Genomic DNA, 24,181 nt, shown 5'->3' with positions numbered 1-24,181 from the left:
AAGCTTTGGGTCTTATGCTATTTCAGAATTTCTGGTGAAAGTAGCTTATAAAACACATAGGGACATTCTAAATATAAAACATACGTCTGGATTAGAACCTTGCTTTATTTAAGTGTCCTTCATGCTACAACACAACCCTTCCAAGTCAATCAAGTACGTAACATTATATCCTTCTTCAAAACCTGTAATTCATAGTCATAGCTTCTCAATTTCTACAAGGCAATTTCAATGCCTAAAAAGGCATAATATTATGACTGTGGCATCAAGTCCCGTGTTACGTACAAATTTAAGAAAAGCAAACTAGAGATTATTATCAGCAAAACTCAGTCAATTCTGTTATTTGATACATCTACTTCTCAACTCTAAACTTGTTTCTTAACACTGGTGGGGGGTGGGGGGAGGAGTTAAAAATATCAGTGCCAGGGCTCTACCCCTAGTGAATTAAATCAGAATCTCTGCAGGCCAACTTTTTTTTTTTTAAAGGTTCTCCAGCAAATCTAATGTCAGCCAGAGTTGGGAGCTACTGCTCTAGGAGAATCTTAGAGACAAAAAAATAAAAATAAAAATAAAAATAAAAATAAAAATAAAAATAAAAATAAAAAAGCACAGCACAGGGAAAGTGCCAGAACATGGAGAATGACATCTTGAAAGGTCCAATGGTTACTAATACTAGACTCTACATTACAGCCTGATCAATTAATCAGTTAAGAAAAATCAAAATAAGGCCTAGAAAGATCTCTGTTACTCATCTAGAATCATCCAGTGTAACAGCATTTTGCAATGGGGGAAAGCTAGAGGGTTTCAGGTAATAAGCAATGCAGAAACAACTGCAGGGCATCAGGGAGAGGATGAGGAGAAGCGGCTCTAGTTTCCTGTGTTCCAGTTAAGGAAACGAGGAAGGGGATGGAAAGGTACGTCCAGGAGAATGGGCTCCTATGATCTAAAGGGTAATGTTTTATTAATTTCCTTTTCACTCACAGTTTCAAACATAAAGCAACATTAAATATGGGGCAAAGGAAAGCTGGTTTCCAAGAATTTGTGCCTTCAAGTTTTTACTTGGTATAGCAGTTCTTCAAGCCTGGAACTATTCAAAGATGAATCATGCAAAATAAGAAGAAAACCTTTATTTCAAACAGGTTTCTTGGTATGTGTGCTACAGCAAAGGCTGGTTGTAGCAATTTCATTTCAAACCTGCCATCATGTATAAATTAGACATTATTTGGGAATGATTAATTTCTGCTAAAATGTAGATTCAATCCAACATTATGCCAATTTTTACATTTATTGTAGATCCTAATTTAGCAGTAGAGGTTAAATTTTCATGACCAAAAAATGAGAATAACCTTAGAGCTGCCACTAAGGTAATGAGCTGTGAAATTAATTTCCCAGTACTGCTATGAAAATATACCCCTAGGTTGTAAAGACAAATTCTGATTCCATCCAAATGTATTATTTAACCGGAATTCTTCAGTCATCATCTACTGTTGGCTTGATCGTCACTCCTCTTCTTATTTGGCCCCAGCCAATTAAACTGCAAAAAACAAAATTTTTAAATCATGAATTTTATACCTCTTTCATTATCATTACCACACAATCATATGACGTAAGTGGTTTTACTTGCCTATCTGCTATGAATGTTTCCAAAACCTGCGCTCCATTAAGAAAGCTCACACTATCTTCGTAGATTCTCAGGCTCACAAAGATGGGCTCCAGCGATAATAAATGACCAAAAAAAGCAAACAAAAAGTTGCTACTACAAATATGCTTGTCTTTATTCTATCCCTAGAATAAAGGGATACACTAATCCCTCCAGAACCACCAGTCTAGTCCACCAAAGTATTCATGCTGATACACAATCTACCACAGCCTGATTTTCTAAAATATCTCATTCTCTATCCTTTCCTCATTGAAAAATGCTTTTTTACTATTCACAGCACTCGACAGATCACAAAGGATTTAGCATGACCTTGGCTGGTAAAGAAAACTTAGAGAGGAAGCAGAATATATAGTCTGGTAGCAGATTACTCTCAGTAGCAGAGGAACCTCTGCTCCCTTTTGGTGTTTTCTCTAATCAATGAGTAGGCTGGATTGCTACCTCAGCAATAGCTTCTAGAACAAAACCCATCTCATGGGGTAAAACCACAATTCTAAAGAATGTAAATCATTCAGATGTTCTCATTTAAAAATATTAACACACTTGCTAAATTAAATTTGATTTTTAAATACTTTTGTTACTGAAGTATAGTTGGTATACAATATTGTATCGGTTTCAGGTATACAATATAGCGATTGGACAATTCTCTGTATTACTCAATGCTTACCATTAAGTGTACTCCCCATCTGGTGCCACACAACATTCTATTATTGACCATGCTCCTTCAATTGTTACTTTTCATCTCCAGAACTTACTTATTTTATAACTGGAAGCCTTAATCCCCTTCACCTATTGCACCCATCTCCCTACCCACCTCACTCCACCACCAGAAAGCAATCTGTCCCTGTATTCATGAGCCTGCTTGTTTTGGTTTTTTAGATTCCACATACAAGTGAAAGCATATAGTATTTGTCTTTCTCAGGGCACCGGGGTGGCTCAGTCGGTCAAGCGTCTGACTGAGGCTCAGGTCATGATCTCGCGGTTCGTGGGTTTGAGCCCCACATCAGGCTCTGTGCTGGAGCCTGCTTTGGATTGTGTCTCCCTCTCTGCCCTTTCCCAACTTTGCCTCTCAAAAAATGAGTAACATTTAAAAGTAATAATATTTGTCTTTCTCTTATTTAACTTAGTGTAATAGCCTCTAGCTCCATCCATTTTGCCACAAATGACAAGATTTAAATATTTTTTGGGCTGAGTAATATTCTGTTGTGTACATATACCACATCTACTTTATCCAATCATCTATGGATGGACACTTGGCTACTGTAAATAACACTGCAATGAACATAGGGGTGTACCTTTTCAAATTAGTGTTTTCATTTTTGGGGGGGGGTAAATACCCAGTAGTGGAATTACTGGTATTTTTTAAATTTTTGATGAACTTCCATAATGTTTTCCACGGTATCTGCCACCAACTTACATTCCCACAAACATGCATGAAGGTTCCCTTTCCTCCACATCCTTGCCAAACACTTGTCTTTTTCATACTAGCCATTCTGAGTAATGTAAGGTGATATCTCATTGTGGTTTTGATTTGCATCTCCTTGATGATGAGTGATATTGAACATTCTTCAGGTGTTTGTTGATAATCGGTATGCCTTTGGAAAAATGTCTATTCAGATGCCCATTTTTTACTTGAATTGTTTGGGGTTTTTCAGTGTTGAGTTGTACAAGTTCTTCATATATTTTGAATATTATCCCTTCATTGGAGCTATCATTTGCAAATACCTTCTCCCAATCAGTAGGTTGTCTTTTCATTTTGTTGATGATTTCTTTTATTGTGCAAAAGCTTTCTATTTTGGTATAGTCCCAATAGTTTATTTTTGCTTCTGCTTCCCTTGCCTGAGGAGACATACCATAAATATGTTGCTAAGGCTAATATCAAAGGTTAGTATGTTTTAAGTTTTGTGGTTTCGGGTCTTTAATCCATTTTGAATTTATCTTTGTGTATGGTGTAAAAAAGTGGTCCAGTTTCATTCTTTTGTGTGTAGTATCCCACCACAATTTATTGAAGAGACCCTTTTTTCCGCACTGTGTATTCTTGCCTTCTCTGTCATAGATTAATTTACCACTTAAGTGAGGGTTTATTTCTTGGCTATCTTGTTCCATTCGTCTATGTGTCTATTTTTGTGCCAGTACCATACTGTTTTGATTACTACAGCTTTGCAGTATAGCTTGAAATCTGGAATTGTGATATCTCCAGCTTTATACTTCTTTCTCAAGACTACTCTGGCTATTCGGAATTTTTTGTGGCTCCATACAAATCTTCAGATTGTGTGTTCTAGTTCTATGAAAAATGATATGGTATTTTTTTAATTTATTTTGAGAAAGCGAGAGCGAGCATACAAGCAAGGGGAGGGAGGAAGAGAGAGAGAATCCAAAGGAGGCTCTGTGCTAACAGCCCTACACAGATGGGGCTTGATCCCATGAACTGTGAGATTATGACCTGAGTCAAAATCAAGAGTCAGACGCTTAACCGACTGAGCCACCCAGGCAACCCAATGCTATGGTATTTTGATAGGAATTGCACTGAATCTGTAGATTGCTTTGGACAGTATTGACATTTTAATAGTAATTCTTCCAATCCAAGGAAGGGAAGCCTGGGTTGCTCAGTCGGTTAAGTGTCCGACTGGGGCTCAGGTCATGATCTCAAGGTTCCTGGGTTTGAGCCCCGTGTCGGGCTCTGTGCTGACAGCTCAGAGCCTAGAGCCTGCTTCAGATTCTTTGTCTCCCTCTCTCTCTGCCCCTCCCGCAGTCACACATGGTCTCTCTCTCCTTCAAAAATAAGCACAGGGGCACACGGTTAGCTCAGTTGATTAAGTGCCCGACTTGGGCTCAGGTCATGATCTCAGTTTGTGAGTTCAAGTCACGTATCGGGCTCTGTGCTGACAGCTCAGAGCCTGGAGCCTGCTTCAGATTCTGTGTCTCCCTCTCTCTCTGCCCCTCCCCTGCTGTCTCTCTCTCTCAAAAATAAACATTAAAAAATAAATAAACGTTAAACTTTTTTCTGTAAATAGTAATTTTTCCAATTCATAAGCATGGTATATCTTTCCATTTATTTGTGTTGTCTTCACTTTCTCTCACCAAAGTCTTACAGTTTTCAGAGTATAGGTCTTCCTTGGTTAAATTTATTCCCAGGTATTTTATTCTTTTTGGGGCAATGTAAATAGGATTTTAATGTTTATTTATTTTTGAGAGACAGAGACACAGAGTGAACAGGGGAGGGCAGAGAGATGGGGACAGAGAATGTGAAGCAAGCTCCAAGTTCTGAGCTGTGAGCACAGAGCCCGATGTGGGGCTCGAACATATGAGATGTGAGATCATGACCTGAGAAGTCGGATGCTTAACCAACTGACACACCCAGGTGCCCCTAAATTTTTTTTTCAACGTTTATTTATTTTTGAGAGAGAGAGACAGAGCGCAAGCAGGGGAGGGGCAGAGAGAGAGGGAGACACAGAATCTGAAGCAGGCTCCAGGCTCTGAGCCATCAGCACAGAGCCTGAGGTGGGGTTCGAACCCACAAACCATGAAATCATGACTGAGCCGAAGTCAGACATTTAACTGACTGAGCCACCTAGGCGCCCCCATTTGTTACTAGTTTTAACAGTTTTCTGGTGGAGTCTTGCTAATTTTTAAGCAAAACCTAAAGTTTCATTTGGACAGAAATCTCTTAAAGGATTAGCGGGCAGACACAAAAAAATCCTTTTATTTTAAATCTATTCTGATCTAGGAATTGTACCATTCTGAGACTAATACACTCCATGCTGTGAGTTTTTCAAAGTTTACTATTTAAGCCTATTTTAAAATACCCTGGAAATCAGTATGTCTATAATAGCAAATAGTATAATCATACCAAAGAATAAAATCAAATGACATAAATCACCACAAAGCAGGATTATTTACTTAAAATTCAACCAAAAGTTAAACTCTGTCTCAATTAGAGAATAATGATTCAGATCAATTTTCTGAACAATAAGTGATGAGAAACCTTCATGGGGCACGGTATCAGGAAAGCCTTAATAAGGGAAGTAAGCACTGAGAAAAAAACAGACAGCCAAAGATATGAATAGTTATGACAACAATGAGGACACAGAACAATGTAATTTAGAGGGTTTATATGAGACAAAGAAGGAAGAAACATAAAATGCATTGAAGTAGGCTTCCAGAAAGGTCCTGAATATCATAAAGTAATGAGAAACTACTGAAAATTATTGAACATGTCATAATAAAGATGTTTTAGGAAGATTAATTTTGACCGAATTCTTAACTAACAAAGGAAGAGGTAAATTAGGAATCTTTGGCAGTAACTTTTAGGTGTGAAAGAATGGCTATAGGGATATAATGAGGTCACAAAGAATAGGAAGGGTAGTTGCAGTAACTAACCAGGTAACTAAAAGCAAAGAGAAGTCTAAGATGTGTTGTGTTTCCTAGCTCTATCCACTCAAAAGACCTAAAAGGAAAAGCACCCTAGGAACAATGAACACACCTGGCACCTACATCTTCATTTCTAAATACCATTTCCCACTAAAAGAAACCAGGCTTGGAAAAATGGCCAATTCTAAAACTGGAGCATGGGAGGTATGAGAGGCGTTTGGAACATTTTGTGCCAGAAAGTAAGGAACTATTAAAAAAAAAAAAAAAAAAAAAAAAGGTGGGGACATATCAAAAGGACACAGGAGCCAGCCTCAAGAGTCTCTACTGGATGAATCCTGAACAATTTGGGTATCAAAATAAATAAGGACAGTAATGAATCATAACCTGAATAAAATAGGACTCCATGAATCTAAATTATAACTACTTAAGTAAATAATAGGGAAGAATAATAAATGAGAAGTGGCAGGTTTGGAGGAGGGATGTCATCATTTTAATAACATAATCAAGTTCAATTCAGACAAGAATCATCAGTGGATGAAGAGTAGACTAATCACATAGTCTCAACTAGTCTTCCCACAAAATGAGATGCATAGGTAAAAAGAGTAACTATAGGGGCGCCTAGGTAGCTAGGTTGGGTGAGTGTCTGACTTTGGCTCAGGTCATGATCTCACGGTTCGTGGGTTCGAGCCCCATGTTGGGCTCTGTGCTAACAGCTTGGAACCTGGAGCCTGCTTCAGATTCTGTGTCTTCCTCTCTCTCTGCCCCTCCCCCACTCGCACTCTGTCAAAAATAAAAAAATTATTTTTTAAAAAGTTAAAAAAAAAGAGTAACTATATAGAAAATTGGAACAAAACCTTACTTGCATAATCAAAATTAACCTTAACAAGGAGGAGCAATCAGATCTCATGGGCCTCTGGCTATGATTCCCTGAGGAGGCATCACCAACTATATAAAGTATTCCAGCCAAGACTATATAACCTGAATCTCATCTTAAGAAATTTCAGATAAAGTGAGGAAGAGTTTAAAAACCAGCTTATATTCTTCAAAATAGTCTATGTCAAGTAAGACAAAGAAAAGCTGAGAAAGTTTCAGATTAGAGATCAAAGAGACATGATAACTAATGCAATGCATGAGCCTAGAATGAAGGGACTAGAGGACATTATTGGGAAAAGCCGTATAACTGGATTAGTGACTGTAGATTTCAGTAATTTATCAATGCTAACTTCTTGAAGCAATTATATAAGAGAATGTCCATGTTTTTAGGAAATATACACCAACTGTTAAGAGATCAAGAGGTATGATACATACAACCTGCTCGTCAAACAGTTGAGCAAAAAGTATATACATGTAGAAGAGTACTTACACGCATATGTAAAAATAAACGGTGTATCTGGGAACAGGGAATACAGGAGGTTATGTGCAATTCTTGCAATTTTCTTGTTAAGTTTGAAATTATCTCCAAATAAAATGTTTTAAAAAGCCAAAGATAAGAGAAACACTGAATCTAAATTCACCGGTTTCTTTCATAGGTTGTGTGTATCACAGATCAGGGCTAGAGATAAAGATTTCAAAGCCATCCAAAAGAAGAGCTGAGCTACAGCCTCAATAACTGTTATGTTCAAGGTAAAGTGTGCACATACACCACCAAGAACTTAAGGGAATTGACTTTTTTATTAGTGACAGAGGCTAATAAACTTACCGCCAGTGTTTCTCAACTCTTCGGCTAAGAGCAATTTTTTCTCCTACTTCTGTGCACACAGGATTAGTCAGAACGATTTTGCCCAAATCGGCCTTAACTGCACTAACTCTTCCTCCTGTCGACAGGGATCCTATGTTCACCATGAGCACTTCATTCTTAGACAGCTTTTGCACCTAGGGAAGTAAATAGGGGAAAAATAAACCCTAAAATCAAGAAAATGCTTTCCAAAAAGGAATGCTTATTCTCCTACATCCTTGCCAACAAGAGATGTCAGCAACTGTCCATCTCTGCTGACTTAACCTAAGACTTTAAAAATCAAAATCATACAGATAGTAACAGTTTCATGTCATTGACATATGGGACATACATTTTTGCTTGGGTTTTTTTTGGCTTTTTTACTTTAAACTGATGACCATATCTAAGTTCTCGATAAATGACTTTCTGAAAGTAGAAAATCAAATTTACTCACATTTCCTTTTTCTTAATCCCATGTTAACTGTCAAAGAGTGAACCTCAAAACTGGTCTTAACATCACTGCCACTTTTCTGAAACAGGAATTACAGAGAGCACTTACCTTTGCTGCTTTCTTGTCTCCTTCAGTGCGTACACCTAGAAGCCGTCTAAGTAGGAAATAGGAGATTTCCAATTCTGTGAAGATCTCTGGTAAAGCTCCAACTGCACCAAGTACCTGTCCCACCATTCTGTCAGCTCGGCACAAAGTGGGGTCAATTTTTGTTCCTACTCCTGATATAAAACAAGATACATAAAGTCCAACTTTTTATTTCCCATTAAGCTGTCTACCCAAAACTTAGTCAAACAAGTAAAGCAAACACCTGTACGTTTTAACACACATTTACACTTCCACACTCATGTAATAGCTACATAGGTATGACAAAATATGTCTTACCTGAAGAAAGAATCATAAACCTACGGATTTGTTGGGCCTTTGGGAACAGTCATTTGATTTAAATTCTAAACAAAGGATAGAGATGATAGCCTAACTCAAAAGTGAGTGTGACTACACTTAATAAAGAGTAAGAAGATACAAAATTCATAATGAGTAATTTATAGAATATTTGCCTGCCAATTCTCCCCTGGAGGGCTAATCAAAAGAAAAAAAAAAAAAACAAAAACTTCATGACTTCATTATCTGATTCCTAGGATCCACTTCAAAATACTTTAGCTGTGTATGAGGAGAGGGAAGAAGATATAAAGATGAAGCAAGATAAAGTATTGACAACTGTTCAAGCTGGGTGGTGGCTACATGAGCATTATCATTAAATTATATACAATAAACTCTTAATTACAAGATAGAATAAAAAAATGAACTATATACCTAAAGACCAGAGAACCAAAAGACAAATTCCTTCTTTATCCAACAATTTCTTCTTTAATCCAAAGGTATAATAAGTCTAATTCTTACTAAATCTTATCTTTTTCTGGGTATCTGGTAATAACAATAAGTTGTAAGGGACCAGGAAATCCATAAAGCATCTCGGTAATTCCTATATAATCAGAGTTATTTTTTTAGTCTCACCTCATAGTAAATATGATCTGACATGATTCAAGTGACATTTGTGGGTAACTTTCCATTTGCAAAACACACACAAAAACAACCACTCTCTACTGCCATAACTGTGTAGACAAAAAAGTATACTTAGGTATTTTAACACTGGGTCATAAAACTTACTTTATTGCTAAAAGGCATTCCTTTATATACTAAACCAAAATGTATTCTTCTTTATGCTTAAAATAATTTTTATCAACACATGAAACCATCTTATGAACTAAAATCAACAGCTTAACCACACAAACATTCCCCCAACCCAATCATTTAAAATACCCAATTAAAAATCTACAATACACCTTTTTGGGTACTCCTTTTCCCACGAAAAATACCACAAATTAAAAATGTAAGGTTAAGAAAAGAAATCCTTACCAATAAGACCTCCTGGAGCAGCATACTGAAGATCATTATGCTCCGCAAAAAGTGACACGATTTTCGAAAAGATTGGTTTACACATGAGTTTTCCTTCGCTATCTTTGGAAACAATACCAGGTCTGACTTCTATCTCTTGGCCCACCTGTAAACATGTAAGTTTGTAATTAGAATCACTCTGGGATGACACAATTACCACTTACATATCAGAAGTCCTAACAGGAAGACCCCGTAACTGAAAAGGCAATTCTTTTTCTATGTCAAAGACTGCTATTAAAAAACAAAACAAAAAACAGACATAGAGTTTCAAAACCAGAACCATTCATCCAACTGTTGCTAACTACATACCACACACACCTCTCTCCATACTCAGAAAATAGTACTTTCTGTTTGGAGTATCCATACTATCCACCTTATGATTAAAACAAGAGAAAAACAGGGGCTCCTGGACAGCTCAATCAGTTAAGCATCTGACTCTGGACTTTGGCTCAAGTCATGATCTCATGATTCATGAGACTGAGCCCACATCAGGCTCTGCGATGACAGCATGGAGCCTGCTTGGGATTCTCTCTCCCTCTCTCTCTGTCCTTCCCCTACTCGAGGATCTCAGTATCTCTCTCTCAAAATAAATAAACATTAAAAAAAAAGACAAGGGAAAAACAAACAAAACAAAGACAATAAAAATCCAGTTCACCTTTAATACTCCTTTTAGAATACTACCACCAGCTACACCACCCTTAAGGTCATCAACTTCACAGCCAGGTTTGTTGACATCAAAGGACCTAATAACTAAAAGAAAACAAAACAAATTAAAGCCAATTCTGCTCGTTTTAACTTTAAAGGAAATGTTCTTTTCTAAGTTAACTTCTAAAATAGCAGCCACAGGGATGCCTGGGTGGCTCAGTCAGTTAAGCCACCGACTTTAGCTTAGGTCAGGATCTCACCATATGTGAGTTCAAGCCCCGCCTCTGGCTCTGTGCTGACAGCTCAGAGCCTGGAGCCTGCTTTGGATTCTGTATCCCTTTCTCTGCCCCTCCCCCATTCGCACTCTGCCTCTCTTTCTCAAAAATAAATAAATCTTAAAGAAAAAAAATTTAAAAATAAAACAGCAGCCACATAATTCTTATACACACAGGGGTGACTTTATGCAAAATTTATTATTATTACTCCTACATTTATTGCAGCCTTACTTATGATGAAAAAAGGGGAAATAAGTTAAAAGTTAATTGATAGGGGGCATATTATGGTACATCCATACTATGGAATATCACGCAGTTATTAAAAAAAACAGTATTTGAGGAGCTCCTGGGCAGCTCCGTCAGTTAAGCGTCCAACTCTTGATTCTGGCTCAGGTTCTGGGATCCCACGGCTCATGGAATCTAGTTCCATGTTGGGCTCTGTGCTGACAACGCAGAGCCTGCTTGGGATTCTCTCTCCCCCTCTCTGCTCCTCCCCACTCACGCTCATACTCTCTCTCAAAATAAACTTAAAAAAATTTTTTTATAAGGATGGTAATTTATTATCATCTCTGTAGAAAGAGAAAGTATTGATAAACACCCTTAGAGGAAAATCACTAATGTGAAAAAGATCAAATTAAGAGTTAAAGACCGGGGTGCCTGGGTGGCTGAGTCAGTTAAAGTGTCCAACTTCGGCTCAGTTCATGATCTCACGGTTCATGGGTTCGAGCTTCATGTGGGGATCTGTGCTGACAGCTCAGAGCCTGGAGCCTGCTTCCGATTCTGTGTCTCCCTCTCTGCCTCGCTCTCTTCCGCTGCTCATGCTCTGTCTCTCTAAAATGAATATAAAAACAAATACTGTCACTTACCAATGAGTCGGGGTTCTGAAGTAAAGTCTCTTGGGGGTACTGGAATTTTCTTCACTATGTACTCACAGACAACTTCAATATTGTATTTCAGCTGAGCGGAAATTGGAATAATAGGAGCTCCTTCTGCTACTGTACCTATAGGAAATTCAGATTAAGATTCTTTAGTTTAACAGAACTTCATCTATGTTACATGAAACACTTAAGATTGCTCAAACAAATGCCTAAACATCCCCCCACAAATGCCAGCAATAGGATAAAAGTGATAATTCTGTTTAGAAAGATGGCAGTATTGTTTGTTCTATTCCTGAAAATGAACACTAGTTCCTTTACAGAAAAAAACTGCTAAAATATATTAACATATATATTTAATATACTAAAAGTGATAACACTGTCTAAAGGAATAATATACTAACACTCCTGGGAAAGAGCACTTTACTAGTTGAAAGATTTCTAATAATATGTAATTAACCTCCCAATAAATGTCAAAGTAAAAATACAGACTCGGTGCTAATCAAAGACTACTGGCTCATAAAATATTTCCTCCTTATTAATTATATGTCAAACAGGCTGGGCAAAGAAATGGACCAAACATAATTAGATTTTAATCAAAAGGACTTATTCTTTTTCGTAACAACAGAACTGAGTTCACAGGAACTCAACCTTTCCACCAACAAGGCTAAGAGAGAATTGTCAACAACATGCATCATGTCTGCTGTGAAATGAAAAACACCATGCTGTTAGAGAAATAGACACTGTAAAGACTAAATAAATCATTGACAGTTCCAATGATCAAAGTAACTACCTGGTAAGAATAAATAGTATAAGACCTAAGTATAAAAAAAAATGCTTTTGTTCTTTAAAGTGAGTTATTATTTTTTTTAAATCTGATAGTTTCCAGGATACAAACTTCAGCTCTAACTTTCAGTCAGCAGAAATATACTTTGGTTTATCCTTCCAATTGTAAAATAAAAAATCACTGGGATGAAATGTACAGCATGGGGAATATAGTCAGTAATAATGTAAGAACTGTGCGCGATGACAGTTGGTGACTCCACTTACTACGTGGAGCATTGCATAATGTATAAAATTGTCGAAACTGTTGAATCACTATGTTGTACACTTGAAACTAATGTAATAGGAGGTCAACTATACTTCAATAAAAAAAATTTTCAGGGGCGCCTGGGTGACACAGTCAGCTAAGCATCCAACTTCGGCTCAGGTCATGATCTCATGGTTCATAAGTTCGAGCCCCACATGAGGCTCTCTACTGTCAGCACAGAGTCTGCTTCAGATCCTCTCCTTTTCTCCCTGCCCCTCTCCCGTGCTCACTCGCTTGCTCTCTCAAAAATAAACATTAAAACCAAGTTTCTTAAATTCAGAAACAAAGATTTCAGTAGTTGTGTTAGGTGGCTAACAAATACTAGGGAGAGAAAGAAGGCTTAAAATCCATAAATGTATTCTATTTCAGATAGTCTATTATAGTAAAAGGTAATTTAACATCTGTATCTGGACTATATACGTGTCTAAACAATTCACAGATTTATTAAGTATCATGGCTTCTTACCTTGTACAAATGCAAGGATCTGTTCATACTGCTCTTTAGCCTGACTTTCTTTTACCAAATCAATTTTATTTTGTAGAATCAAAATATGCTTCAGTTTCATGATTTCTATGGCAGCCAGGTGTTCAGATGTCTGAGGTTGAGGACAAGACTCATTACCAGCTAGATGACAAAGAATCAGAAAGATGCCATGAGAATCAGCTGGAAATATTAAGACCAGGCAAATCCACAGGGACAGAAAGCAGATAAATGGTTGCCAGGAGGGCAACCCCTAGAGGGAGGGATATGGTACACAGTGACTGCTTAACGGGCATGTGGTTTTCCTTTTGGGGCAATGAAAATATTCTGGAACTAGAAGATGGTGATGCTCGTCTAACACTGTGAATGTACTTAATGTCACTGAGTTGTATAGTTTAAACAGCTAAAATAGTAAATTTTATTTTATGTCTATTTTACTACCAAAAAAATTTTTGCCTGGCATCTAATAAAGAAAATTTGTCCAGGTCTTATCCTTACTCAAGGCAAAAGTCCTGACTATTATTGCCAGGCGTCCACCTTTTGCCCTTGCTTCACTCTCTGTGCTTGCATTCATTACAGCCTCCAAATCATTTGGCTTTCATCCCTGATCCTAAGCAAGAGGCTTGGAATCAACAAGTTTGGCATTTAGGGTCTGCCCTTAGCTTTTGTTCAAGGGTAAGTCATAGCCCTCTGGCTCTATTCAGTCTTAGAGATGTTTTGGCCCAGTCCAGCTCCTGAGGGGCAGAGAGTAATTCAGAAGGGAAGACGCTTATTACATTCTGTGAATTTCAACTACCATCAAAGGGTACTCTCTAACAAAGGGAGGGAAGAACACTAAACGTGAAGATAACCAACAGTGTATCACATAGAAATGAGCACGTTTTGTTGTGCACTCCACTGATCATTTTCCCTAAGCAGTGATGTTCAGGTGTCCTGTACTGTATATACATGGCATGCTTTTAAAAATTATGTTCCATATCAATGAAATCTCTTAAGAGCTCACATAAGAAACCCTAGCTTTGAAAACCCCAATGAGGTCTACACTTTAGCACTTATTAGGAGATCTGCATCTAAATAAAACCATTATGTGTCAATGTTGCAGTGGACGACACACAGACCAAAAAAAAAAAAAAAAAAGCACATTTATAACTAAATTTAAAACTAAAATAAGGAATCATTTCATGTGATCTAGACGGGGAAAAATGCACTATCGACTTTTTCAAAATATATACTACTGTAAGGATTCACCTGTCAGCCCCAGATCTTGTTTACTATCGTGTGACAGCTGGTAGGCAGGGATGGCATCCTAGCTGACATGTTACCTCCCGTCAGGTGTCACCCTTAGTTAATGGAAATGGCCCTTAATGGCCTTGGTTCTCGTTTCAATATCCCACCCTGGATTCGTTCCACACTGATCTGTCCAAGGCAGCTTTGATGTATTTACCTATCAGCAGAAGGGCTGCATCCATCACTGCTGCACCGTTCAGCATAGTCGCCATCAAAATATCATGGCCGGGGCAATCAACAAAGGACACGTGTCTAATAATTAAGAAGTAACAATAAGTCCTAAGATTGATCCGTATTTCCGCAGACAGAAATTCCCAAATCCAATCAAAAGGAATAGGGTATAGAGTATGGCACAGAGTATATGCTGGAAATGTCATTGATTTGAAAGCTAAAACAGTGTTAACAGAACAGGCACTACCATCTGAAAGAATAACTTGCCAAAAATTCCTCCAGCACCTTGAAAAGCTGGAACTGCCAATGCGAAGTAGAGACAGCAGTACTATTTTAATAAAACTATACTACTCATTCAGAATCACTATTTCCAAAAAGTGTATGCTCACGATGACATGATCTCAGAGGTTAGCCGACTAAGGCCCTTAGGCCAAACCTGGCCCATACCCACTCAAGCACATATTATTTGTATTTGCTTTCGTAACACAAGAGCAGAGATGAGCAGCCTCTTCACAGAGAACCTATGGTCTGCAAAGCTGTAAATATTTACAATTTGGCCATTTATAAAAAAACGTGATCTCTGATCAAGGACCAGAACTAGGGTAAGGCCAAGGGAGGAATCTGCCTCAGGTGCAAAGTTTAAGACGGTGCCAAAAAAACTCACTAATCAAAATATATAATATTTAAATTTAAGATTGTTAAAACAAAATTAATGCAAAAAAGTCCATGATGAGCAAAGTATCAAAATTAACTAATAATGCCACAATGAGCCAAAAACAGTGATAATGAAGAGAAAAAAATCTGTAATTGTCTAATTTAAACAAACAACATTCTATTTATTAAGATTTCTTTGCATTAATTTCAAAAAGCACTGTCTCAAAATACTATTTACCCTGATTACTGAGGTGTTTGGGGGGATATTCCCCCTTATATTTGGGGCCCAAAGCAAGAGCCTCACTCTCATCTCTCCTTAGTTCCAGCTTTGCCCCAATCTAAAATTTCCTTGTGGGCCATTCCCAATCCCATATTAACACCACTAGGCAAAAGTCTGTATCCTCTGATAAAAAACTAGGATATGAATCATATTCAGAAAACAGATGGGTAACAAGACCATGTATTTAAGAGAGGTAATTAAATATTGCTTTGTTCATCCACTATCTAAAAAACAGAAACAACATTGTTTACAAGAAATTTAGGAAGCCTGGCAAAAAGCATCCCCTAAATCCAAACAGCTGTGTTTCCACCTGCTTGCGTGATACCTTTCCTTTGAAGAATTTGCACTCAAGTATCTAAATGGAGGTTGAAATACTTGACTTTTCAAATTACTGTCATTATAGACAACAGAAACAATAAAAAATATAAAAACAAAAACATTCAGCAGTTTCATTATTTAATATCTCAGTTAAATACTTCAAAAAGGATAATCAGAAGACAACAGAATATGACATATAAAGTGTTTTTAGCATGAAAGAGCTCACCTGACTAATTTGAAGTTCCCTTTGGTCCCTGGAATGTCTGTAGGAAACTCATCGGGCGTACTACTTCCACAGGATCTATAACATTCTGGCCGAGGACAACTTGGGTCATCAAGTTTATAAATCTAAAAGTTCCAACAAAAAAAAGATTCAAATTTGTTACGTGCACATTCAACAAAGTTATTTCTAGTTCCACAGTACACATAGCTCACCTTAGCATTAGCATATCCAAGCTTGATCGTAATATTTCTTTCTAGTTCATTTTTGAACCTGACAGTGTGAACTCCAGAAATAGCTTTTACAACTGTGGATTTCCCATGAGCTACATGACCAATTGTACCTACAGACAAAGTACAAGAAATTAATTCATATGCATTCAATTATACCAAATACTTTTTCAAAATAGCATCAGAGGAGAAAACTCAAAGCTGTAACTCCCTATAAATATCAATGTAAAACCAACTGTGACTTCAGTTTTTCCTCCTTCATATTCTTTTCTACCCAAACCTTATGCTGATACAGGTCTGAAATGAACCTTCCATGTAAAGACAATCTTGTTCAAAAACTACAGTCAGTATAGTAAAAGCTATTCATCTTATGTTTCTAATCACATGAAAGACTGCCTTCATCTGAAATAAACACTCTGGGAATGCAAGCTGGTGCAGGCACTGTGGAAAACAGTATGAAAGTTCCTCAAAAAACTAAAAATAGCACTACCCTATGACCCAGCAATTGCACTACTAGGCATTTATCCACGGGATACAGGTGTGCTGTTTCAAAGGGACACATGCACCCCCGTGTTTATAGCAGCACTATCAATAATAGCCAAAGTACGGAAAGAGCCCAAATGTCCATCGATGGATGAATGGATAAAGATGTGCTATATATACACAATGGAGTATTACTCGGCAATCAAAAAGAATGAAATTTTGCCATTTGCAACTACGTGGATAGAACTGGAGGGTATTACGCTAAGTGAAATTAGTCAGAGAAAGACAAAAATCATATGACTTTACTCATATGAGGACTTTAAGAGACAACACAGATGAACATAAGGGAAGGGAAACAAAAATAATATAAAAACAGGGAGGGGGACAAAACAGAAAAGATTCATAAATATGGAGAACAAACTGAGGGTTATGGGAGGGATTGTGGGAGGGGGGATAGGATAAACGGGTAAGGTGCACTAAGGAATCTACTCCTGAAATCATTGTTTCACTATATGCTAATTTGGATATAAATTTTAAAAATAAATAAATAAATAAATAAAATTAACACTTAAAAAAAAATTAGGTTAAATACAAAAATAAACACTCAACAAGAACATAAAATTCTATATACTAAGAAACTTTCTTAGTATCCAGAGTGAAGTAAACTTATCCAGAGTGAAGTAAACAGGTATGAAACAACCTGAAACAACCAAAAAGAATCCATGAAAACAAGCAAACCACCCAGGTTTAATTATGGTAATGCTAGCAAGGATAACATGTATCTTATAATTTAACCTGATGGTAGAGCTTTACTTTCTACTAGATTTAATTGTGCTGTTTGTACAGGCTGTCAGATACTCTAACTTGACAGTCAACATACCTTTTCCTCTAAAGTTCTAGATGGCAATGGGCAGGGAGAGAAACTACTTAATAACAGCTTATATACCAAATAAAATTTTTAAAAATTCTGCCCTTGCAATAACCCTGTGTGGCAAATACCACCACATTTTCAACTCCTCTGATACATACGACTACATATTGCCTTATGCTACTAAACTTTTTATATGTATCTTCTCACCTAGTCTGTAAACTAGGCAGGAACAATATGTGCTTCCCACAAAATCTGACAGGTGCTTTGCTCATAAGGGCTCAAAGTCTATTTCTTGAAAGTCTGTGTCCTCATATAATTCAGGTAATCACACAAAGGAAGAGGTTAAAAAATTACTTGTCGAGATCAAACAAGTCAGGTCAGGAAGAGACTAAGGCTTTATTTACTTATTTTGAGAAAGAGAGCACGTGAGAGTGGGGGAGGGGCAGAGAGAGAGAGAGAGAGAGAGAGAAGAAGAAGAAGAAGAAGAAGAAGAAGAAGCAGGAGGAGGAGGAGGAGGAGGAGGAGGAGAGAGAATCCCAGGCAGGCTCTGCACTGTCAGCACAGAGCCTGATGCGGGGCTGTAACCCACAAACTGCTAGATCATGACCTGAGCCGAAGTCAAGAGTCGGATGCTTAACCACAGAGCCACCCAAGCACCCCACCAAGTTACTCTTATCTTACCTATATTAATCGTGGCTTGCCTGCTGATAACTTCGTGTGAAAGTGGCGTCAACTTGCTAACATCCTACAACCAAACATTTTTATTTTAAGTCGCTGTACATAAGACCAATCACAACTTTCCTTTGATTTTACATTTGCTCCACAGAGCTTCCGAAGAGCTTTTCCTGAAAAAGCAATCTTCTGTCCTGATGGCTGGGATGCCCTAAGAGTCCTTCATCGTTAGAGAAGACAACTCCGCTCACTATGGGAGATGTGAAGGCCCGAGGCCCCCCAAACTTGACAGTATTAGGGCTAAGGACTATGTAGATACTCCCTCCCCAGACCTTCAGAAGCAAAAGCCTTAGTGACATTTAACACCATCACTTTCCAGCCGATTCCTTCGGGGGGCTCGAAATCCCACAATCTTACACCCCCAGGCACAGCTCGCAGACTTGCCGGGGTACAGCAGGCGGCGCGAGCTCAGCTTAGGGCGCCCGACTCCAAGGCTCCCTCCTAATGCATGCTCCCGACATCCCGGCACTGCCTGATCTCAACGCCTCCCGGGAGGCTCTGTCACTCACTTCTGAGCTCCCTCCGTATCCCTGCAGCACGAAACCTTACCAAGGTGGCGAGATCCTGGCGAGAAAGATGCGGCTGCCCCAGAGTCACGCCAGCGTCGCCCCCCGCCATCTTGCTCCGAGAGGAAGGAAGTCGCACCAGTGGCTGCCTGACCGAGCGCAGGTCCCCTTGTAAGGGGCGGGGAAGCGGAGGCGGGAAGGCCGACTAGGGCCCACGCCTGGGAAAGGAGGCTGGCCAGTGCCGCCGGGGCCTCGCTGCTTGGACTTCTCTCTGCTTGGGTTTACACAGTGCCTGCCGGCCGACTGACTATAAACCAGGAGGCAAAGTTTCGGAATCTATTCGTCGCAGACCTGATACATATTTGTGCAGGCAACGCTGAGGGCAGCCCCATAATAAGACACCCCCGCCCCCCTTGCTAGGCGGGTGATGTAACCGCCGCGCGCGCTGGCGAGGGAGAAGCCATTTCCGGTTCCCGGGGGGGTAGGGCCGGAAGAGTTTCCCGGAGCCTGGGAATGTTCTTTGGGGTGTGGGGACAGACAGTGGGGCTGTCCTTCTTTACCGATTTCCATAATTTAATAAGGCGAGATCGGCTGGGGGTGCGGCTCTCCTGTGACGGCCACGCTGGCCACATTTACGGCCCCACGCGTCACCTGGTGGGGGGGGAGGGCGCCCTCGCGCGGAGGTTTGGTGAAATGGTCATGGCACAGGGATGGCAAGAGCAAAGTCCCTAACTTGTTCTCACAGGTTTCTAGGGCCTGGGAGGCGGTCCGTGGTGGCTGTAAACTGCACAGCATTGTAAGGGCGCCCAGAGAGGTTATTTTTTTAAGCTCATACAGGAAAACCCACTTGCTTAATGGAAAGATTACCACTAAATCGGTGTTTTGAAATTTAAAGACTTTTGGGAGTTTCCTTTTTTTTTTTTATGGTGTATCAAAAAGTCGAGTAATTGTTTACCTCCATGTCTACACTTTACAAGTTTTCCGTCATGAACAGGTGTTCATGTTTAGCCAGCAAAAAATTTAAGGAGAGGTGAATAAGAATCTAGATTACCTGTGTTCATTGAATACTTAAGATGAAAAGGAATATATGCATTCTATCACATACGTTTTAGGTACAACAGTTTACCTAAAATGGAAAGTTCTATTTTAATAAATGTATTCATTGGTTAAGTGATGGTAGAGACTACAATGTATTATGTTTGAATGGAGGAATTTAGTTCCTACATTTAGGAACTCACACATTTGTAAGTTTATAAATTTAGAATTTCTCTTACGTTCTGAATAGTTAATCAGCCAATTAAGAAAACCCATTGAGGTGATAAAAATGTAGAAATATTGAATCACTATGTTGTACACCTAAACTCATTATTATATGCCAACTATACTTCAATAAAAAACGTTGAACTAGGGGTGATGGTTGCACAATTTTGTGAATATACTAAAAACCAGTGAATTGTATGGTTTAAAAGGGGTGAATCTTATGGTATGTGAATGAAAAATAAAATTCATTGATAATATAATATGCTTCATTGTCAGAAACTTGCACTGGAAGTAGAAATGTCACAAAAAATAATATTCATAAAAAATTACAGTACAGTTAAATATTGGCAATGGCTCAACAAGTATTAACTTTATTTAACCTTCACAACAATCTGACGACGTAGATGGTATTATTCCCACTTTACAAGTGAGCAAACTGAGTCCACAAAAGATTAGATAACGGGCCCACAATCCCACAGTTTATAACTAACAGAGCTGGAATTCATACGCAATTACGAGTATACTCTTTTTAAAAAATCACCTTTGAGGGGTGCCTGGGTGGCTTAGTCCGTTGAGCATCCAACTTCAGCTCATGTCGTGATCTCATGGTTCGTGGGTTCGAGCCCCACGTTGGACTCTATGCTGACAGCTTGGAGCATGGTGTCTCCTTCAGATTCTGTGTCTCCCGCCCTCTGCCCCACCCCGGTTCGACTCTCTCTGTCTCTGTCTCTCTCTCAAAAATAAAAGAATCAGCTTTGAGATAAAATTTGCATGCTATGAAATTCATTCATCTGAAGTATACAATTCAATGGTTTTTAGTAAATTTACAGAGCTGTGCAACCACAACCCAGATTTTTTAATTTTCTGCCACCCCAAAGAAATCCCTCGTATCTATTTACAGTCAATCCCCATTTCCATCTCTGGCTGCCGGCAGCCACTAATGGGCTTTGTCTCTACAGACAATTTCTGGACATTTCATATAAATGAAATCATACAATATGCAGTCTTTCGCATCTGGCTTGTTCGCTGAGCATAGTGATTTTGAGGTTCTTCCACGTTGTTCATTCCTTTTTATTCCTGAGCAAATTCCATGGTATGGACATAGCACATTTTGTCAATCCCTTCACCAGGTGATGGATATTTGGGTTGTTTGCATTTTGGGCTATTTTGAATAATACCATGAACATATGTGTACAAGTTTTTGTTGGGAATAATGCTCATATGAACGTTTCTGTACACGTTTTTATGAAAACATGTTTTCATTTCTCTTGGCAAAGATCTAGTTGTGCAATTGCTGAGTCCTATGGTAAATCTATGTTTAACATTTTGTGGAGCAGCCAAACTTTCTTCTAAGATAGCTGCACCATTTTATGTTCTTATCAGCAGTGTGTGAGGGCTCCAGTTTCTCCACATCCTCAACAATACTTGATACTGTCTCTTGTTTTTAGACATTCTAGTAGGTGCGGTTTTCATTTGTATTTCTCTAATAACTAATGAGGCTGAGCATCTTTTCATGTACTTATTAGCCATTCATATTTCTTCTTTGGTAAAATAGCTATTCCCGTCCATTCTTAAGTTGGGTTGCTTATTTTATTATTGAATTGCGAGAGTTCTTTATATATTCTGGATACAAGTCTGTCTCAGATACATGATTTGCAAATGTTTTCTTCCAGTCTGTTGCTTGTCTTTTCATTTTCTTAATGGTATCTCTGCAGAGCAAAAGTTTTTAACTTTAAGTCCAATTTATTTCTTCTTCCATGAATCATTCAGTGGGTATCATTATTTAAGAACACTTTACCTAACTCAAGTTCACAAAGATTTAATCCTCGGTTTTCTTCTTAAAGTTTAACAGTTTTAGCTCTTATATTTAGCTTATGATATATTTTGAATTAACTTTTGTGTATAGTGTGAGGGAAGGCTTTAACTCCATCTTTTTACATGTGGATATGCAATTGTCCCAGCACTATTTCCCTTCCCTATTGAATTGCCTTAGCAACTTTGTAGAAAATCAATTGACCATCAATTGACCATATTTTTGGACTCTCAACACCTTTCCATTGATCTGCATGTCCAAACTTAAGCCAGTACCACACTGTCTTGATTTCTGTAGTTTCATGGTACATTTTGAAATTGGAAAGTATTAAGACTTCTAACTATGTTATTTTTCAAAACTGTTCTGGCCCTTCTAGAGCTTTGGCACTTCCATATAAATTTCAGAAACAGCCTGTCAATTTCTGCCAAGAAGAAGAAGAAGAAGAGAAAAAGAAAAAAGAAAAACAAAGAGCCTGCTGGGTTTTCAATATGGATTGTTTTGAATACGTAGACCAATTTAGGGAGACTTACCATCTTGACGATATTGAGACTTCAATATCACAGGGCTATCCTGCCTCACCTATACTTAGCATTAAATTAATGCCCCTCACCCAAACAGTGCTGCTCTCTTCTCAAGTCCCTGGGAAGCATGAAGCTCAGCCGTGCTTCGGCCTGAGCCCTGTTGCTCACGTAATGCTTTCCCAGCTTCTCCTTCAGCTCCCACCGCCCTGCGCTGTGGCGGCCCGAACTGACTTACCTAAAGTCCCTCTCTGCCCTGAATGGACAAAGACAGTTTGTCCGGAGAGAGCTATGCGATTACTGTTTTTTTTTTTCTTTTTTTAAGAACTTCGTTTTAGAACCAATAAATAACCTCAGAGCCTGGCTTCAATCCCGTCTCTATCCTTAACCACACTCAAACCCTAAAGCTGTGCTTTTGGCAACAGTAATTACTGAAGGAGGTTTTTTTTCACTTCTTTCATTGCGCAAACACCATGTAGCAGCTCTTCATGGCTCCTGCTCACCTCAACTCTGGCGCTCACACTTAGGATGTGTGTGTGGGTGTGTGTGTGTGTGTGTGTGTGTGTGTGTGTGTGTGTACGCACATCTACTGAAATGCTGTGCTTATGAATATGTGGCTTGTACCTTGAGGCTTCTATAGTATTGCTTTTCATTGGCTCATAAAGAACATAAAAATGATTAACTTTGGAGGGAATTTGTTCTTTCTAGCATTTTCATTTACAAGGAGGCATTGTCTACACATTGTGTTCCCAAGTAGATACATTTCATTAAAATGATGACATTCATTTAATCTTTTATAGATAGTGGAATTAAAACAACTTACAATAAATACTTTTCTATCTGGCTTCCCACACCACACTCTTTTACCCTTATCTCACTCGCTACTCCTCAGGCTCCTTGACAGTTCTCCATCTTTTCCTGGATGACTCCCTACTATTGGTATGCCCCAGGGCCCAGTCCTAGTTCTACTTCTTTCAGCCCCTTGGTAATCCCATAAACACTTCATGAAAATGTGGCTTGCAATGTTGAGGCTTCTGAAGCATAGGGTTATTTTTCATTATTTCAGAAGGAGCACAAAAATGATGAACTTTTTAAACACTTGTTCTTTTTGACATTTTCATTTAAAAATTTTTAAAAGTTTATTTAGAGAGAGAGAGCGAACGAGCAGGGGAGGGGCTGAGAGAGAGAGGGAGAGAGCATCCCAAGCTGGCTCCGTGCTGTCAGTGCAGAACCCGACTCTGGGCTTGACCTCTTGAACCCTGAGGTCCTGACCTGAGCCAAAACCAAGAGTCGAAAGCTTAACGGACTGAACCATCCAGGCACCCCTGACATTTTCATTTTCAAGGGGACATTGTCTACACTGTATTTCAAGGTAAATGTATTCAGTTAAAACAGCAACATTCGGGCCACCTGCGTGGTTCAGTTGGTTAAGCATCTGACTTCAGCTCAGGTCATGATATCACAGGTCATGAGTTCGAGTCCCACATCACATGGGACTCTCTGCTGTCAGCACAGAGCCCGCTTCAGATCCCCTGTCTCTCTCTCTCTCTCTCTCTCTCTCTCTCTCTCTCTCTCTGCCCCTCCCACATTCACAGTCTCTCTCAAAAATAAACATTAAAAAAATTAAAAGAAAACAAAATGGCAATGTTCACTGCACCTTTTATTGATGGTGAACATTGAGCAACTTCTACTAGTCTCTCCAGCTTGTAGCATACCATACTCCGGTCTCCTACACCTGCTCCCTGTTCTCTGGATGGCTCCCAGCCCTTGG

The 24,181-nt window shown here is 38.8% G+C and overlaps 1 protein-coding gene across 1 annotated transcript; it reads right to left on the bottom strand.

Moving 5' to 3' along the window:
• Positions 1-1,108: 1,108 nt before the first annotated feature.
• EIF2S3 (eukaryotic translation initiation factor 2 subunit gamma) lies at positions 1,109-18,992 on the bottom strand. Its single transcript, XM_040468945.1, has 12 exons — positions 18,863-18,992; positions 18,263-18,326; positions 16,213-16,340; positions 16,004-16,125; positions 14,512-14,606; positions 13,053-13,211; positions 11,489-11,623; positions 10,358-10,452; positions 9,664-9,808; positions 8,299-8,468; positions 7,725-7,897; positions 1,109-1,531 (listed from the first exon to the last, which is right to left on the bottom strand). The coding sequence occupies exons 1-12, from the start codon at positions 18,929-18,931 to the stop codon at positions 1,468-1,470; spliced, it is 1,419 nt and encodes a 472-aa protein (XP_040324879.1). The 5' UTR covers positions 18,932-18,992; the 3' UTR covers positions 1,109-1,467.
• Between the last annotated feature and the right edge of the window lie 5,189 nt (positions 18,993-24,181).

The sequence above is a fragment of the Herpailurus yagouaroundi genome, unplaced genomic scaffold (genome assembly GCF_014898765.1).
Source record: "Herpailurus yagouaroundi ecotype Mexico unplaced genomic scaffold, PumYag 67793, whole genome shotgun sequence".
NCBI classification, from domain to species: domain Eukaryota; kingdom Metazoa; phylum Chordata; class Mammalia; order Carnivora; family Felidae; genus Herpailurus; species Herpailurus yagouaroundi.
Note: the sequence above shows the minus strand (reverse complement) of the source record. Positions and strands in the feature narration are given on the sequence as shown.